Source organism: Pygoscelis adeliae, unplaced genomic scaffold (assembly GCF_000699105.1).
Source record: "Pygoscelis adeliae isolate BGI_AS28 unplaced genomic scaffold, ASM69910v1 Scaffold326, whole genome shotgun sequence".
Classification (NCBI taxonomy): domain Eukaryota; kingdom Metazoa; phylum Chordata; class Aves; order Sphenisciformes; family Spheniscidae; genus Pygoscelis; species Pygoscelis adeliae.
The window spans coordinates 6,950-23,988 of NW_008824937.1; the positions used below are offsets into that span (position 1 = coordinate 6,950).

Consider the following 17,039-nt stretch of genomic DNA (forward strand, 5'->3'; position numbering starts at 1 on the left):
CCGGGCTGGGGGCCAGCGCCAGGCAGAGCAGGCAGGGAACAGGGGGCGGAGAGGGGCTTGCGGGCCAACACCTGCAGGGCCGCAGCACGGCTCCAGCATCCACGCAGGGCACGGGGTTGAGGGTGTGCACGTTTCTGTAGTCCTCCTCCGCCCCTCCTGCTCCCGCCAGGTCAGCAACAGCTGCTGCGAAGGAGAGGAGGCCCAGAGTCAGGCTAGTTAAAAAAAAAACAGGTTTTTATTCTTCATGTGCTGCTCACAGTCACAGCTTGGAGACACTGCTCTTGCCAAAGTTATTATGAAACAAAATCAAGTCCCAGACTCAGGCCTCGCTCTTCCCCACCCCCAAGAGTCAACATTGTACAAAACTCTTATTTACAGGGAAAACAGTCAGAAATGGTGAGTCCAAAACCCCCTCGCAATTCAGAGAAAAACGTTCAAGACAAGTGTGACAGTTACGCCCTCCACACAGCCAGGCTTCCCACCGGCTGCTCCCAGGGCGGGTGGAAGCCCAGAGCTTCTCGCCACCGACTACTAAAGGAGCCCGGTGATGCTGAATCACGCCACAGCCGTTTCCTTTACCAAAAAGCTGGGAAATTGCAAAACCCACTTGATCCTACAAAGGCTCAGCTGGATCTGCCCTACAGGGCCAGCGCAAGACACCCTCAGGCTCCCCCCACCCTCAAGGGGGGCCAAGGAGATGGGGCTGAGGGTCAAGTCTGCACCCTTCCTCGGGCACTTCCCAAGAGGGAATCTCTCTCTGGCTGGAAGCCAGAACGTCAGGAGCCTTCACGTAAGCAGCGGGATGTGTTGGGAGACCTAAGATCTGATACTGCGTTTACTGGGGTCACATTACTTTGAAACATAAACCAAGAGGAGCAAACCAGTATTTAAAAAGGGGGAAAAAACACACATTCCTCCTCCCAGCTGTGCTTGGAAGAGCGCCCATAGGAGCCCAGCGAGAAGCTCTGCTCCTGCCAGCTGCCGCTCAGAAAGCGTAGCGCGTGCGGATGTCTTCCAGCTTCTTGGACACCTCGGGTGGGGTCCGGTCCAGCTCTTCGGCCACATTCTTCTGTTTGTTAGGCTCCATGGAGTTGAACTGCTCACACAGGTCCCCATCGATCACGTTCTGGAGGGGCAAGGAGGAGAGCATTGAAGTGACACAACACAGAGGCGCCGAACCCTGCCTAAACGGGGAAAAATGGCAACAGTTTGTTCCCAGGAGCTTCTTAAACCTGGCCTGGAAACAAGACCATGCTCGGTGACCTCATCTACCAAATAGCAGCAATTAGCATCAAATTAATTACTGGCCAGCTTGATTAACAAAGGAGAAACCCAAAAAGCCTGGGTGCAGCTGAAGAATCACACAAGGGAAGGGAAGACGGATCCGACTTGGGTCCAAGCGCTGTGCTGGGAAGGCTGTAAAAGATGACGGAAGGGCACCGTCACTCAGATGTGAGACATCCTCGAGATTGTGGATGCTGCAAATCAACCTGAAGCTCATCAAAACCAAGAACATCCTCGGCGCTTGGACACTTTCAGCTGCTGGGACAGTTTTCTGACCGATAATACATACGTTACTCTGGTAGTTGCTACCACTACCATGGTTACTCTGGTCCAGTGCTCTGGACCCTTCCGGTCACAGCATTTAGCCGTTGACAGCTTCACACACAGTTCCTCAAAAGCAGAAATAGGCAGGAACAGCCGCTTCTTAGGAGATTTCCCTTTTCAATGGTGGTGGAAAAATACATCCCAAAGGCAACACCCAGTTTTTGACCTAGCCACGCAAACAGCTATGTAATGCTGCTTCTCCTGATGGAAAAAGGGGATGATGTGGAAAGTACAGAAGCACAGCAGCACCTCTGGGCTTGGGTCTCAAGACCAACCCTCAGAAGGCTCAGTACGAGGGTTAAGAAACCAAAACAGACAAGGTATATTAAGTGCCAAGTACTGCTCTCCTTACAGAGTGCTATTCAAGAGCTAGCTTCAGCTCCTGCCACAGTCACTACACACCAGCTATGGTTCACGTCGCCCCAGCCCCCGCACAGTGAACAGCAACCGTGACTTGCTCCTGCCACGCCTCAAAGCAGTTCCGTGTCCCAGAGCGAGTCTCTGCACCCCCATGCCCAGCTGATCCTAAATACTCAGACCTACCTTCACCGGGAAGTAGTAGGAGCGGAAACTGAGATGGTCTCGTCCACAGAGAGGAGGGTGCTCAGACCTTAAGTGCATTTCCACGTGCTGAAAGAAGTCGTGATCCTGGGGAGATGAAGAATTGGTAAGAGAACAGTTTACTGCACATCAGTGCCACTGGCAAGGCGAGATGACACCCATCAGCCAGGTGGCTCCTGCGCTGGCTGAAACACTGCCATTACCAGGTTCTGCCAGAGCAGCCCTGCACACAGCAGCCAAGGTCACGGTTACCCCCTCACCACCTCCACCCTGAGAGCACCCACAGCAGAGCTAAGCAGCCAACTGTGCCACCTTGGCCGGGATCGGCCACGAATTGGAGCATATAGCAGCTGTGCAGCACGGAGGTGCAGCTCAAAGAGTGAACGTCTTGGCATCTGCTGCTCCAAGAGGCCACAGCAAATAGAGAGGAGAATACCATCTTCAGGACTTGAAGCATCAGTGCCTGATCCACAGAATTTACAGGCTACACAAAGCATGCCAAAGGATCCCTCCCTCATGGACACTAAGTCACCCGAGAGCTCCTCTGGAGCACAAACAGATTTAGAACAGCAGTGCAACAAGAAAAGCTCTCAACTCTCCACAGAACCAACGCAGACGGAGGAGTTAACAAGCTCCTTCTCTTCCCCTTTGCATCGGAGCCCGTCCCGCAGCCACAGGCTTTCCTGCAGCCCAGGTTTTCACGCACTGCAGAGCCCTAGAGTTACCCTCAAGGGATGCAGCACGTTAATATACTGGCTGGGGATGAGCACACAGAAAAGCAGCAACTCTGCAGCATAACGATGGGGCTCGCGTACCTCGTGGGAAGTAAAAGGGACCAAGATTCCTATCCCCCCCGATAAGGTGGTATAGACAAGAGATTCAGAGCCTCCTGGGATCAGCGTGGTCTTCTGTAAGGAAAGCACCGTCTCTCCCACGTGGTAATTCATAATCACTTCAGCCTGAAAGTCAACCACAGAAGCATGTTTTTTCTTTAGCTTATATAAAAGCATCAAAGGGCTTGAGAGAGGAAAGCAGAATAAATTCGGCTACCTGCTAGTTCTGAAACACCTTTCTAAAGAGGAAGTGCCTTCCACCTGCGACCAAATGGCAAAACTCAGCATGCCACTGAATTACCCTCTTGAGCTGGACAAACGGATGCAAGTAACGAGGGAAAGCAGGAAAAGAAAAACGAGCGTGCTGCTTCAATCAAACATCACTGAATAGGGATCGGCCGTGACTTCAGAAACTGAATTTGGCTCCCAGTGACAGTGAAAACCAATGACCCACAGCACGGTAGATGTGTAGGAGCAGAACTGCCAACACATCTCCTGGACAAGACTGCAGAGGACTTCACAGAAAAGCAGCGTATTCTCTTCCCACAATAACCACGTGCTTCCCATGAAGCATTACCTTCTGCGATGCTCCATTAAGAAGCCCCCTGTCCCAGAGAGCTTTGTTGCCTGTGGGATCCTCATCTACCTCATCATTGGTGTTGGGAGGCAATCTCACCTGCGTTGAAAGAGGAAGAAAGAGTCAACAGGCTGCAGAGAAGCAGCACATTATCTCCGGAGAATCCTTGTGGTCTTTGAAAGGCTGCTTTTGTGGACTCTACAAGAATCACTTTACACTTACAGCAAAATCATCCATTTGCCCCTCCAACAAAGCCTTTAGAGTTAAATGACAACCGTGTCGTCAAGACTGATGGCCTATCACTCAGAAACACGGGCAGGACCTCATGACTGGCCTCTGCCTGGCCTGGCGCTTGCAGATCACCCTGGGAGTTATGGTCAAAACGGTTTGAAGGCAGTTCCCGCTAAGGAAACGGTTTGATGGATGTGGGGCAGGAAAACCGAAGAGGATTGATTTGTGTGCGTCGGCCAAAACCTGCAGGTGGAGTGTCTGACACTTGCCGAACTCTGCACTCCAAAGCACCCGAGCACGCTTCAGAAAGAGATCAAAGCTCTGGCAGAAAGACCATCTATTCTTTCCTCCTCCCCTGCTGAAATCCAGCCAAGTGGGGAAGTGTCAGCACTGACAAAGCAAACTTTCGAGAGGAAGTGACAGAGAAAGCTAAATGCCAGTGATGAGGTTTAGCCAGGGAAAGTAAGAGTGATAACCCTGACGCAAGTCCTCATGGGCTCTTTCAGAGTCACAAGCTTCATTTCAAGGCTTATTCACAGCAAGTTTTGGGGCAATTTCAACACAAGTTATGAATGCTTCAGAAATATGTTAAATTTTGACCTGCTGATGCTTTAACTTGTTTGCTTTCATTAACAAACTGATAAACTGCAGCCATCAGCTATGACAACAGCTAGTCACCCTGTAAAAACAAGTGAATGGTACAGGGCGTTGTCTCCAGCTAAGCAAAGATTCTCATTCTTTTAAGACAAATCATGGAAGTTTTAAGGAAAAATATGTCGTGTCCAAAAAGCCCCAGCTTCTCCGAGGCACACTCACCACGCAGATGTTGCCAAACTTGTCTGCTCCAGCCACAGTGTCATAATCCAGCAGAGTTGCTGTAGTGACCCACCGGGGATAAGTGTCATCAGCAAAGATGATGAGCTGGTTCTCATTCCTTTTGTAGCGCACCCAGATGAAACTCTCCTGAACGTCTGAAACAATTACTCTGTGCCCAATGGTTTGGATCCCACAGATGTAGTTGGCGATGTGCTTTTGAGACAGAAAGGACAAAACCCGAGTGCTTCAAACAGGGAAGAGTAACCCATTAACTCTACCCTACTCCAACTGAAACGCTATTTCCCCCTGTGATCGATGGCTCACTCCTCATTTCCCATCATTCCCTCCAAAACTACCTCTCACTTCTGGCATGCTACAGCCCCAATCTAAATACACTGTCAATAAAGGGCCTTGAAACTGTCGTGGTTTAACCCGGCAGGCAGCTAAACACCACACAGCCGATTGCTCACTCCCCCCCGCGCTGAGTGGGATGGGGGAAAGAATTAGGGAAAAAAAAAAAAGAGTAAAATTTGTGGGTTGAGATAAAAACAGTTTAATAGGACAGAAGAGGAAGGGGAAGTAGTAATAATAATAGAATATACAAAATAAGTGATGCACAATGCAATTGCTCACCGCCCGCTGACCAATGCCCAACCAGTCCCTGAGCAGCAGTTACCCCCCCACCCCCTGGCCAACTCCCCCCAGTTTCTATACTGCACATGATGTCCCATGGTATGGAATAGCCCTGTGGCCAGTTTGGGTCAGCTGTCCTGGCTGTGCCCACTGCTCAGCAACAACTAAAACATCAGTTATCACATTATTCTCATGCTAAATCCAAAACACAGCACTGTATCGGCTCCTAGGAAGAAAATGAACTCTATCCCAGCTGAAACCAGGACAGCAACCTAACATCCACCATGCATCATTGTCAGCCTGCTGAATACGAGTAATGTCCAGAGAACAAGCACTGCTGGTGAGGCTATGAACTGAGATGGCAGGGACACTCCTGTAAGCAGGCGTTGCTTCAGTGTCCTCTCACCACTATGGTCATGAAAGACCCAAGAAGGAAAGCTTCAATTTTTCATGCGAGTCATATTTTAGGAAAAAAACAACAAAAGAAAAAACACCCAACACAAAAAAAAAATGTTCCCCTACAAGTTCCCCGTCTGCCTTTGAGCTTGCTGGAGTTCCTTTGTGAAGTAATGAGCAACTGGCACAGGTTCTGCAGCTGGCATGAGAGAGGGAGGAGTAGGCAATGAAGAGTTAGAAACCCATGCTCTGCAATCTTTTCCTGAAGTACCAGAGATGCTGAGTAAGAAGGATTATCTACTTCAAGGAGAAAATCCCCTTTTCAAGATTCTGGGGATTTGAAGAGGTGCTCATATGCATCCTCCAACTTCTGTCCCCAGCCTGCTGATCACTTAACCTAAGGAAACATTTCCAGCCCCCGTTTTGTATCTGGGTAAGACCTCTTGCATTTGCAGCAGATGGCCAAAGGCACGGTCTGCACAGGCTCGTGAAACTCCTGCACACCACATCCATTAACAGCCTGCACTGGGCTGGTACAAAAAGGAACCCGCAACGCTACTATCTGAATGGCGACTGGAAAGCAATGTGTGCTCGGGGTGCAGAGGGGCAGCACAACAGCCCAGTCCAGCCAGAGCTGCCAACACTGCTCTAGATGCATGCACCCAGCCCACACCAGCAAGGCACAGACACAGCTCTGAAGTCCAAGTGCACGGACACGCTTGGGCTGGAGTAGCAGCTAAACCCTTGTTTCACTCCTGCTGCAAAGCATCACTCGCTCCAAGTTAACAGCCCTGGTCAAGAACAAAAGCCAGTACCTTATTCTCACACTTCCGAAGCAGTTTCTTCTTGCCGAGGTCATAAACACGCAAGAGCTTTCCAACTCCAATTAAGACTCTACCTTGGAACGGAGCAATGGCTGCAGGAACCTCCTCCACAGGGGTCTAGAGAGAGAAGACGACGACTGTGAGACACCCATTAACAGAGCTAACCTTACACCAAGTTTCAGAATGGATTCAGCTAATGGTTCGGTTGAAGCTCATTGGCCTGTGCTAAGGCCTTCAACGCAAAAGGCTAATCACAATCTTTTTTTCTACAGGAGGGGCAAAAGGTCAGTCCTCCGTAGGCCTTTCGACAGCAGCACATACCACACGTGGTGCTAACAGAGCTCTGGGTACTACACAGACGGGACGCTGCTGGCAGCGCACCTGAACTGAAGTGGAGGCCTGCTGCAAGAACCCCACGCTGGGCAGGCAGCAAAGGACGGCAAGGATCTTGTTACCTTGGTTCTTAGTTTTGTTTATCCCCTACAGAAAGATTTTATGCTTTGTCTAAATCCATCCAGATTGTGTTTTTAAAACAAAGGCATGAATTTAATTCAGCCATCTGCCACAGACTCTCTGAAGCTGCCACTGAAGAAGCGTTACATCTGAACAATTACAGTGTGCCCACAATTCCAGTAACTCAGGGCTGAAAAATCTCCCACCACTGATCAATTCAAAAGGATCAGCCACAGCAGAGAATGGGAACATGTAGAGAGCTTCCAGTTACAGCACTCCCAGCTTGGTTGCACTGGCTAAGAGAAGTTATTTCACATCATCAGCTCTGTCAACTTCCAAGTGGGTGTTCAGTGGCACCAGAAAAGGCCCTGGTCCAGGACAGAACCCACTCATTGCATCAGGACCGTAGGAAGTGAGTAAGCCACAACGTTCCTTTCCACGTGCTCATCTGCTCAAATCTCGGCCATGCTGGAAGCATGTGGGAAGAAGAACAGAATTTTGTTTTAACAGAGTTCTGCTGAAACCCTCGCTAAAGCCCCAGAGACCTGTCAAGCAAGTTGGTCACTAGGCGACTAATCATTTCTACATGCAACCAAAACAGCATCAGAGGAAAGATGACAGTTCACACCAACTTCATGTGGCCAGCCAAGGTCTGAGAGCCTCAGCACCAGGGCTCAAGTGACCCAAGTATGAATTTGCTTTGTAAACAAGTGCTCAGAGCAGCTCTCTGAGCTCATACTCCAAAAAGGAAAACAGAGCTGTTTCTCTCTGCTCCCTAAACAGGAGCATGATAAACACTGCTCCTTTCCCATTAACCCAATTAGATGGATAAGACTATAGCTAATGCAAAGGACTGGGACTCTCGGGAGATCTGTGTTCAATCCTCATCTCTGCAAAAAATGTCCCAAGTGATTTTGGAGGAGGCAGCTTATTTTCTCTGAGGCTGCTTCCAGTGTGTAACGTCAGCATGATGATCTTGCCGAGAATTCACTGAGTACTGGCAATATCACTGAAGCATTCAAGGTGAAATAACAGCTATTCCAAAGCTGCCTGTAAACGACCCAGTCACCCAAACAGGCCTTTTCACCCCTCTCACCTTGTGCAGAAACTCCAGCTTCTCACCACTATTCACCAGCTTGTACGTGTAGACAAATCCCCCAGCAACCGAGCGTGGGTTCAGAATCAGGTCCTTGGCGACTCCCACTAGCACATACCACTCATCACCAGTGTTGGAGAACCGGCACACAGCCACGCTGAGGATGACAAGACACAGCAGGAGATCAGCGCGATCACGACACAAACCAACGCTGCACAGACGGACTGGATTCCCTGACACCACAACAGACAGGCAGAGATTTGGGAGCCCACCCTTCCAACACTGACATTTCATTTTCAGAGGTAATTTTTCCTCCCTGCAGAAATGTTTAACGCAGATTCCTTCGTTTTTCCACACTCCCCATATAAAAAGATGTGCTCCAGCTGTCACATATGCCCAAAGCATTAGTTTTATGCTTTCACAGGCTGGACGCTGCCTAGCAATGTGCAAAGCTCCACTAGAAGCAGTTTTTCAAAGGCTTTTCAAAGGCTGTTCCAACTGGGACATGTACATATAACTTTCCTCATCTTCCAGTGTTATTTCCTGCCTGGTGCCTAGCTCAGCCAGGTTGGGAATCCTGGACAAAACAGGACAGTCAGCCTTTTGGACTAGCATGACCTAACTCCACTTCACCTGCTGAAGCACTCGCTATTCTTCGTGGTTATTGTGCTGGTCTTCCCCTCCTGTCCCTCTAACACTTCCTTCCCACTTAATCTATGCTCAGTTTATCTGGATGAGAAGGGGAAGTGAGAGATAGCAGCACATTCTCTTGTTCCCGACTCTCTTATCTGTCATTTACATCCTCGTGTTGTTCTTTAAGCACTGGGGTCCAGCAAACACATCTGAAGCACCAGCTCTTAGGGTCACATGCAGACAGATCACGGTGGGAAGGGAAGGAAAGGCAAGACAAAAGCTTTAAGCATGTGGCAATCACTTCTGGAATTTCAAGCCAGTCTCTTGATAACATGCTGCATCTGGATTTCAACTCAGTAACAGCTGAGCATAAGAAGGAAAAAAACCACATTAAGACTCATCACAGGCAGAGATTCTTGCTGCATCTGGCAATGCTTCTCACCTGAAGGCAGCTTCGTTCTGCTCTAGCTGGACCAGATCTAACGTATTTCCCTGGATGGGGTTCATCACCCTGATAACAGAGGCCCACTGTCCATTCCCTGCCTTGGGAGCACCAAAGATGGACTCAGGAAGATTCTCGTTCAGGAAGGCTGCAGCCATCTCTGCAGCCAACTCCCTCTCATCTTCACCTGCAGCCTCCACCATTTCCTACAGCACATTGAAGGACAGGAGAAAAGAACAGCTAAGTGGATTTCCTTTCCAGACATGCTGACGCTCTGCGTAAAATATAGCAGCCCCCCCCCCCTTAAGTCCAGGTATTCCAGGGCAAGGTACTGCCTGCGAAGACATAAAAGCCACCGAATCCTAAAGCTTCCACCCGCCTCGAGCTTATTCCCAAGGGAGCCTCTGCAGCTCAGAGCACAGCAGTGTCAGCTCCGCCCTGCCCAAGGGGCAGTTGTCTGGGGAACTATTTCTCCAAATCAGCAACTCGGGAAACAACATTGAGAAGAAAATAACCCACTGAAATCCAAACATCCTCAAAACAGTCACAGAAAACCCAGAGAATGGTCTTACACAAGCAGGATTGTTCTCCAATACGTGGTTCTTAAAGCCTGCCATAATAACATGCAAAGAAAGGAGCACTGGGGAGTAGTGTATTCCGCTGAAATTTGTGTTTCGAGGCAAATCTTCGCTCCCTTCAGCCCCTGCATTCACACAGGGCACAAAAACTTGCAGGCAACAGCAGCTGGGAACTAGCGGGCAGGGAGGACTTCCAGCTGCAGAAGTCACCTCTGGGGAACGGATGTGTACCTGCCCCCCGCCCCAATTACCTCAGCCATTTGCTGCTTCCTCTGTGCCTTGGTGGCCTCAGTGTAAGCGTTGTGGTCTGTCTCAATGATGATCAGGTTGTTGCTCTCTGGGTGAATGACAAATTTTCGGGGTGTGTATTGCAATGGGAAGGCAACCTGGTTGAAGACTGCCCCCAGCTTCTCCAGTGCCAAAATCCTGGGGGACAAAGATGGACCTTGTATAACATGTTACAACAGCAACACAAGAGAACACGGCTGGAGGTGAGCTTTACGTCTGTGAAACTGGCCAGTGCTGGAGACAAGCAGCACCTTTCTCAGGCCAGACAGCAACTAGCAAACAGCTCCAGAGAGGAGGGCAAAACTAGCATCCTAAATGGGAGCTTATGCTGTGGGACAGGTGTGCTCTGCAGCACGGGGTCCTTGACTTGAGGGCTCTCACTGTCCCAGAGCGCGTTCCAAGTGCCCGTCCCTTTTGGACACGCTTCTGTGGGGCTGAAGCAAGTCTACCCTGAGAGGAACAAAGAGCACACGGAAGAGGGAAAGTGCACATTTGGGGAACACATCATCCGAATCTAAACGTGACCCAGATTTCGACACGTAATCAAATGCTCCTCAGAGGCACTTTAGTTAAAAGAGTATGAGAAGTGCAATGCCAAGTCTTTCTTCCTGTGACTTGCCAGCTGAAATGCCAGTTCTTCTGGCATTTGGTGACTAAAAACCAAAAGTCTCTCCAGAAAGAATGACTCCTTTAAAAGCAGTGAATGCTGTAATATTTCCATGAGGACAGATATGAAAAAAGCGCCTGTTCAAGTGCATAAAGCAGAGCTCCTGAACTTGTGTTCCCCTATTATTTTATCTTTTTAATATCTAAGCTGAACTTTAAAAAGGCAACAAATACACCCCTGTCATGCCTCTGATTTCTTAAATCACGTGGCTTATTTTCTGCCAAGTAGCCAATTCAGATCACAAACCACAAGATCCTCATACACAACAGGTTCACATTTATTAACAGCTCCCTACTCTCTAAGGAACAGAGAATTTAAGGATAACTTGAATTACATTTGTTATTTAAAAGAGCTGGAAAATACAAATCAGAGAAGTGCACCCAATTTCTTTTTGACAGCATAACTATACTTGTATTCCATTTGTTTTCTGAAATCCACCCAAGTGTTTCTATCAAATCATTATCCGTAATCAAATAACCTCAAAAAAACCTTAATTCTTAAGGTAAGTCACTTTACTTCTTTCCTTCTGAATATCTAGTGAGAATTCACCACCTCTCCCCCTGCCTGGCATCCCAGCCCAGAAGTATTCGATTTCCCCCATCGGTTCTTACCTCAGTGTGTTTGTGGAGATGGCTACAATGCCCTCCGGGCACTGCTCAGAAGCAAAACCAGACGCAAACTCCAGTGTCTCGTAAGACAGGGGAGTCAGGTGGAAGCGTGACTGATAGGAATAACTGAGCCAGGAACGGCTTGACATGGCCAGCACCTGCAAAAGACATGACAACAAATTTATTAGGTCTGGGGACGGAGGCAAGCTCACTCCTTGCAATGGGAATGGATGTACAGTGCCGGACTCTTACCCACTAGAACAACTGAATTCTTGCGGGTGGAATCCACCCAGCTCAGAGCATACCTTCAGAGATACCGCTCAAAGAGACAGTTTGATCTGGATATTGCATATGGCACAAAGAGGAACTTTAAAGCACCATCAAGACAACGAATGCTCAAACTAAGGCGCAATAAAAACTGTTTTCTGTAAAAGCCAAGATCAGATACTTCTGTATCTTTTTTTTTGTAAACAATAGCCTGATCTAATGGGAGCAGGTCTTTTAAATATTCACTGCTTTGTCACAATTCAAATGCTGTAGCACTCTAAGTGAAATTTACTCAAAATAATCAGCAGCCTATTTTCAATCAAGTTAAGGGAAACAAAGGAAGCAGATGGACTTCTAAACTCTTCAGCTTTATACATTTGGCTCAATCAATTTCAGTGCAACCTTACTTTCTGCCTGACCAACAAAAGCTGGAATTACACTGAAACACTCACAGGCTACTCCGAGCACATCACTGACTGGCCAGAAGCAGTATTTTTTCTCCTCCCCATATTGTGAGACAAGGAACCAAGACTGGTCTCAAAGTAGAAAAGCACTCAGCTATTCTATAAGCATTCTCTGCTAGAGCTGCAAAGCACCTCATCTCCGGGTTACAGCTGGCAGACTCGGCAGGAGCAAGCTGAAGAGATTCACCTGGTGTACCATAACATTAAAGCAGAGCTCAGATTCCCAGATCCAGCTCCCTTCGCTGACCAGCAGTATTTCTCAACTCTGAAGGTGTCATCCAAAAATGAGTCAAGCAGGGGGTGGCTGATCTCCCCAGTGCCACATCAGAAGGGCTGGAAATGGCACTTCTGATGAAACACGTTCTTCCCTCTACGCCAAATCCTGCAAATATTTTCCCTGAACCATGCATGGCAACTGTCCAGCCCCCAGCTGCACCATTCTCAACACGCATAGGAGACGACCATCCACTGCATCAAGCAGTCAAGGGGTAAGATTTCTGCGCAGGGCTCTTTCTGTCTCTGCACTGAGGCAGGCAAGATGAGGTTTTTCAGTGTCTCTAAGCCCAAGAATCTCCTCAGAGCTTTCCAGACACGCTGCAAACACAGCCCTATGGGTCAGATGAGTCCTAGTTCAAAGAAGGTAGGGCAGCACTACACATTACTTCCTAGTAAGAGGAATACTGACAAGAACAAGGCTGTTTGTGAAAGAGCAAGCCGCGAGCCACGCAGCTCCATAATGAAGTCATTCTACTTCCCACCCTTACCCAGAGGGTCCTGCTGTGCTGCAAGGATGCTTCCCCACCCTGCCCACCAATAAGGAAAACTGGGATGCTGTGCCTGGGGACTGGATCTGCACCCCTCAGAGAGCTCGCCTCACTTACCGCCTCTTGGCCTTGCATTCGGACTCGGAAGAGTTTCACAGGCCGTGAGCCAAGGTATCTAGTCCTGGTATCAGAAAGATCGCCAGTAACAGGATCCAGGACAGTTCGCAGCAGCACACCATTCTTGACATTAGCAAACCAAAACGTTAGATCAAGTTTACAGATAAGAAATAACCAGCTACAGCCATTATTCAAAACAGAGAGGCAATTTCTGAAGAATTAGGTGTTTGTTTTCCTAGCTTCCGGTACAACTCCCTTCTACAACCATGATGTATCTAAATTGGCTCCTAGTATTAAAAAGCATAGCTCCTGCAGGGCAGAAAGGAATTACTATAAAACAAACAACAACAAAAAAAAAGCAAAAAAACAGACCAAGAATTTTGGTACATCACATAAGCCGTGAAAAACCTGAAGGCTGATTCCAGATCGTAATCCCTCTTGGTACAAAGCATTGACCCAAAACCTCATGCTGTTTAAAAAGAGCTTGCATTCTGACATCAAACTCAAGGCATGTGGAAGAACCTGGAGTGTTCTGATTATTTTTACCACATGTTGAATTGTCAAAACAACATTTTTTGGTCAAAGATCACAGAGTCAGTACTGGATGCGACACAAAGCTGTGCAACAGCAGAGTTATTAGAGCAGAGCCTGTGGTTGTGGGCAGTTACTTCTTTGATACTCTGCCCTACAGTCACTTTCTAAAGAACTGCCCAACAACATTTCAGCCAGAAGGTTTTTTTTTTTTAGAACGTGCGCTCTTTCTGGAAGGGGAGAAGCACAATTTGTCCTACATGAAGTCTGGGACGATATGCCGTCTTCTGAGCAGTCTCAAGTCTAGGAATATACAGAGAAACTTGCACCTCTACTAAGTCACACAGTGAATTCCCCAGTCGCAGTTGTTAAGCATGTTGTAACAAAGAGGGAACAGCCAGGCTTTGTGTCGTTGCACTGCACGACGACAAGGCTATTTTAGCAATCCATCTTTCAAGCAAAGGCTCGCCAAGAAATGCCTGTCAGAACCAGGCAGGCACCTCTCACCTGCAGTCCAATGTTCAGGTACAGAAAGCCAATGGAGCCCCTCTCCCCCAGCTCGTCCTGCTTCTCTGTGCCACCCATCTCCACGATGCACAGCGACTCGGGCTGTGCAGGAAGGGCCTGCATACTCAGCGGCTGTAAGCAATCCTGGGGAAGACAGAAAAGAGGTACCACACCAGTCAGCAAGGCTTGGCATGGCAAGAGGGGATTCTAGCTGCATCTAAGGAGCTTAAAGATGTCCTTTTAAATCTCCATAAAGAAGTATTCAGCACAGAAAAAAGAAAAAAAGTCACAACAGACGCTGGCTCTGGGGATTTTGGCAAGCAGGAGTGGTAGCAACCCTGGGGTTTGGAAAAGATAAACTGGATCCTTCCAAACTGTTCTAGCAGTTTGCAGTTATTTAACATGGAGAGACCTAAGCGAAGTTTATGTTACTTCAGTCATCCTTTGAACACTCATCTGTTGCAGGAATGATAATGCTGGTTTGCTGCTGACCTGCTTGCAGAATGAGTCTACTTTTAGTACAGGTATAAACAGTGAGACGGGGGCGGACAGGGGGGGAGAAGAAGAAAATGCTTCCATATCTCATCAGCTGAACCTCCAGGCATGGGGTGAGACCAGATAAAAAAAGGGAACCTGTTACAGGTTAGGATCAAGGGCCATGCTTCCTCCCAACCAGCAGAGAGAAGCCATGCAAGCTCTTCATTCCTGGTCATCCACCTGAACACGGAAAGACAGCTTGGACGGACAGAGCCCCACCTCTGAAGTACCCTTCTGAACACTTCAAGCCAATGGAAGAGGCAGAAACAGAACAGCTACTCACCGAAGGGTCAAGGGAAATAATTCTGACAGTGTTGTCCACCAGCCCAACAGCAAGGAACCGGGAGCGCTGCTCCCCAGGGGGAACATTGGCCAGGCTCATGCAAACTACGTCAGCCGACATCTCCTTTCTCTCTGTGTACTCATTCAGCTGTCCTGACTGAGAAAGAAAACCACAAGAGACTTATTAACTAGCCAATGGGGCAAACCAGCACCAAAACATCTCTCCACACCTTCCCCCCATCTTTTTTTTTTTTTTTTTAAAGATAGTGCTTTGGATTTTTTGCATTTTTTTTTAAACCATTTCTTTACAGCCTTACTTCAGCTACAATTAGAAGAACCAGAATAGCAATAGGGTAAGTACACAATTTCCAGCCTCAGTTACGAACTTCAGAGACTTCAATTAGCCATTAAATCATCTCAGACAGACACAGCTCAGATATGCAGGGCTTATGATCTATCCGTTCTAGACGGACGCTTCACTACAGAATCCTTTTCTGCAGGTCTGATCAAGGATCAATCTCTGGCATGCCCCCTACTCTGCCTTGCTCTTCCAAACTCACTCACAACATTAACACACATACCGGGTCCATCTCAAAGTAAACCAGTTCTCCTCCAGTCAGTGCTATCACTACTTGTCTCTGGTTCACTGCACATTTTACAATGGTTTTCTTCCCTGGTGTCTTCCATTCATTTACCCTCTTATCTGCTCGGATGTGCCGGATCCCATCTGGATAAACCTGAAGGAAAAAAGGTCTCATTAATTCTGTATTTACCATCCCTTCACAACTCCCATCTGATGGGATTGATTCTGACACAGAAAAAGCCAAAAGCAAGCACCGTTCCTGGCAGCGGTCATCCACTAGCTATGCAACAGGCTGAACCAGCGCAGCGCCACTCGCCAGCCGGAAGCACCGCATCTTTGAACTACAGCCAGGAACTACTGAGCATGCACTGAAGGAGATCAGGACCATCTTCACAGCTGGTCCAGTTTCATTTAGCAGGATATAAAAAGGGGAAGGCTGAATAAGTGTCATTCTCTGCCAATCCACACCTTTAGACATGATATATGTTGCACTACTGTAGAAACCATGGCTATGGAGCAAGCAGGAAGTGGCAGACATAAGCAGACATGTCAGAAGCAGCTTTCCATTACCTGTACCAAAGCATCATCACCAAGAAGAGAGCAGGACAAGGTGGGTGTAGTACCCAGGAATCCAGAGTCAGTCACTTCTTCTACAGTCTCTCCGATAGACAGCACCAGCGTGGCATTTACGAAGGACACAATGATATAGGCATCAAATTCATCTGGTCAAGGGAGACAGGGAAAAAGGGGTGCTGATTAAATAAATGCAAGGCTTCCCAACAAAATTAGCAGTCTGACACATGTCTAGCAGTTACTCTTCGGCAGAATTCCTGTGATAATTATGTCTGCTGGCAGCATTGTGCAAGTTCGTTCTAGGACACACTGTCCAAAAGCCAGCCACTGCTAGACTCCAAACAATGCAAGACTGAGCTAGGGATCAAATGACGATCCAGATAGAGTCAATTCATGATACTCTGGATTCTGGCAAGCAAGACTCCTGCCTACTTTTTTCAAAGACAGCACAAGGTCTATAAGCCTTTAAGACACTTGCCCCACCTCACACAAGGAGCTGAATCCAGATTTTAAGACCCAATGAAGTCAAATGAAATGCTCTACTCCAATAATCTGAACACATGGATCCCATCTGCAGAAACCGCACCACGGACGCTGCAAACAGGAGGTGGCAGGACCACATCTCTATCTAGTACCCACGTAATAAAAGGCTGCAGAGAACGATTAGGGTGCATCGCAGCAGAGGAGCTCAGTGTTAGCCTGCTCTACCCTCATATCCAGAAGCTCAACTAGCTTACATTCACACAGCCACCCGTACAGCCTCCTGGGATGAGAAACAATTACGTTTTTAAGATAGAACAAACATTGACCTTTACTTCTACTGGAATAAGTGACAGTATTGCAACTATTATCTCCAGACTGGCTTCTCCCAAAGGGAACAGCTTGGGAGAGTCCAGTAGCTTGGACGTGGAGAGCTACGCTAATCAAAATACTCTTAATAGCTCATTTGGAAACAGGGAAACTTTGTGGGAGACAAGGGTAGTAGGATTGGGTAAAGGGAACGCCCCGGTTTACTGCTGTCCATTTTCATTCTGCAGAAAGTGATAGGCATTAAAGAGGGGGAGAGGAGCGTCTCATTAAAACAGAATAACAAAAGCAACAGAAACAATGAAGTCTGCTGGGAAATGGAGCCAGGAGCCTCCGTGGAGAAATAAGATTGCCTCAGAGAAG

At 48.0% G+C, this 17,039-nt stretch overlaps 1 protein-coding gene across 1 annotated transcript in view; it reads right to left on the reverse strand.

Annotated features, from left to right (window-relative positions):
• Window positions 1-213: 213 nt before the first annotated feature.
• The window catches only part of SF3B3 (splicing factor 3b, subunit 3, 130kDa), a 29,799-nt gene continuing 12,973 nt past the window's right edge, over window positions 214-17,039 (reverse strand). The window contains exons 11-25 of the mRNA XM_009325357.1: window positions 15,867-16,018; window positions 15,295-15,450; window positions 14,715-14,870; window positions 13,895-14,038; window positions 12,857-12,979; window positions 11,248-11,402; window positions 9,933-10,107; window positions 9,104-9,309; window positions 8,029-8,185; window positions 6,471-6,596; window positions 4,627-4,839; window positions 3,580-3,678; window positions 2,985-3,128; window positions 2,152-2,256; window positions 214-1,126 (exon numbers count right to left, since the gene is read on the reverse strand). Coding sequence (XP_009323632.1) covers window positions 986-1,126; window positions 2,152-2,256; window positions 2,985-3,128; window positions 3,580-3,678; window positions 4,627-4,839; window positions 6,471-6,596; window positions 8,029-8,185; window positions 9,104-9,309; window positions 9,933-10,107; window positions 11,248-11,402; window positions 12,857-12,979; window positions 13,895-14,038; window positions 14,715-14,870; window positions 15,295-15,450; window positions 15,867-16,018 — 2,252 coding nt within the window. The 3' untranslated portion in view covers window positions 214-985. The remainder of the gene's footprint in view (window positions 1,127-2,151; window positions 2,257-2,984; window positions 3,129-3,579; window positions 3,679-4,626; window positions 4,840-6,470; window positions 6,597-8,028; window positions 8,186-9,103; window positions 9,310-9,932; window positions 10,108-11,247; window positions 11,403-12,856; window positions 12,980-13,894; window positions 14,039-14,714; window positions 14,871-15,294; window positions 15,451-15,866; window positions 16,019-17,039) is intronic.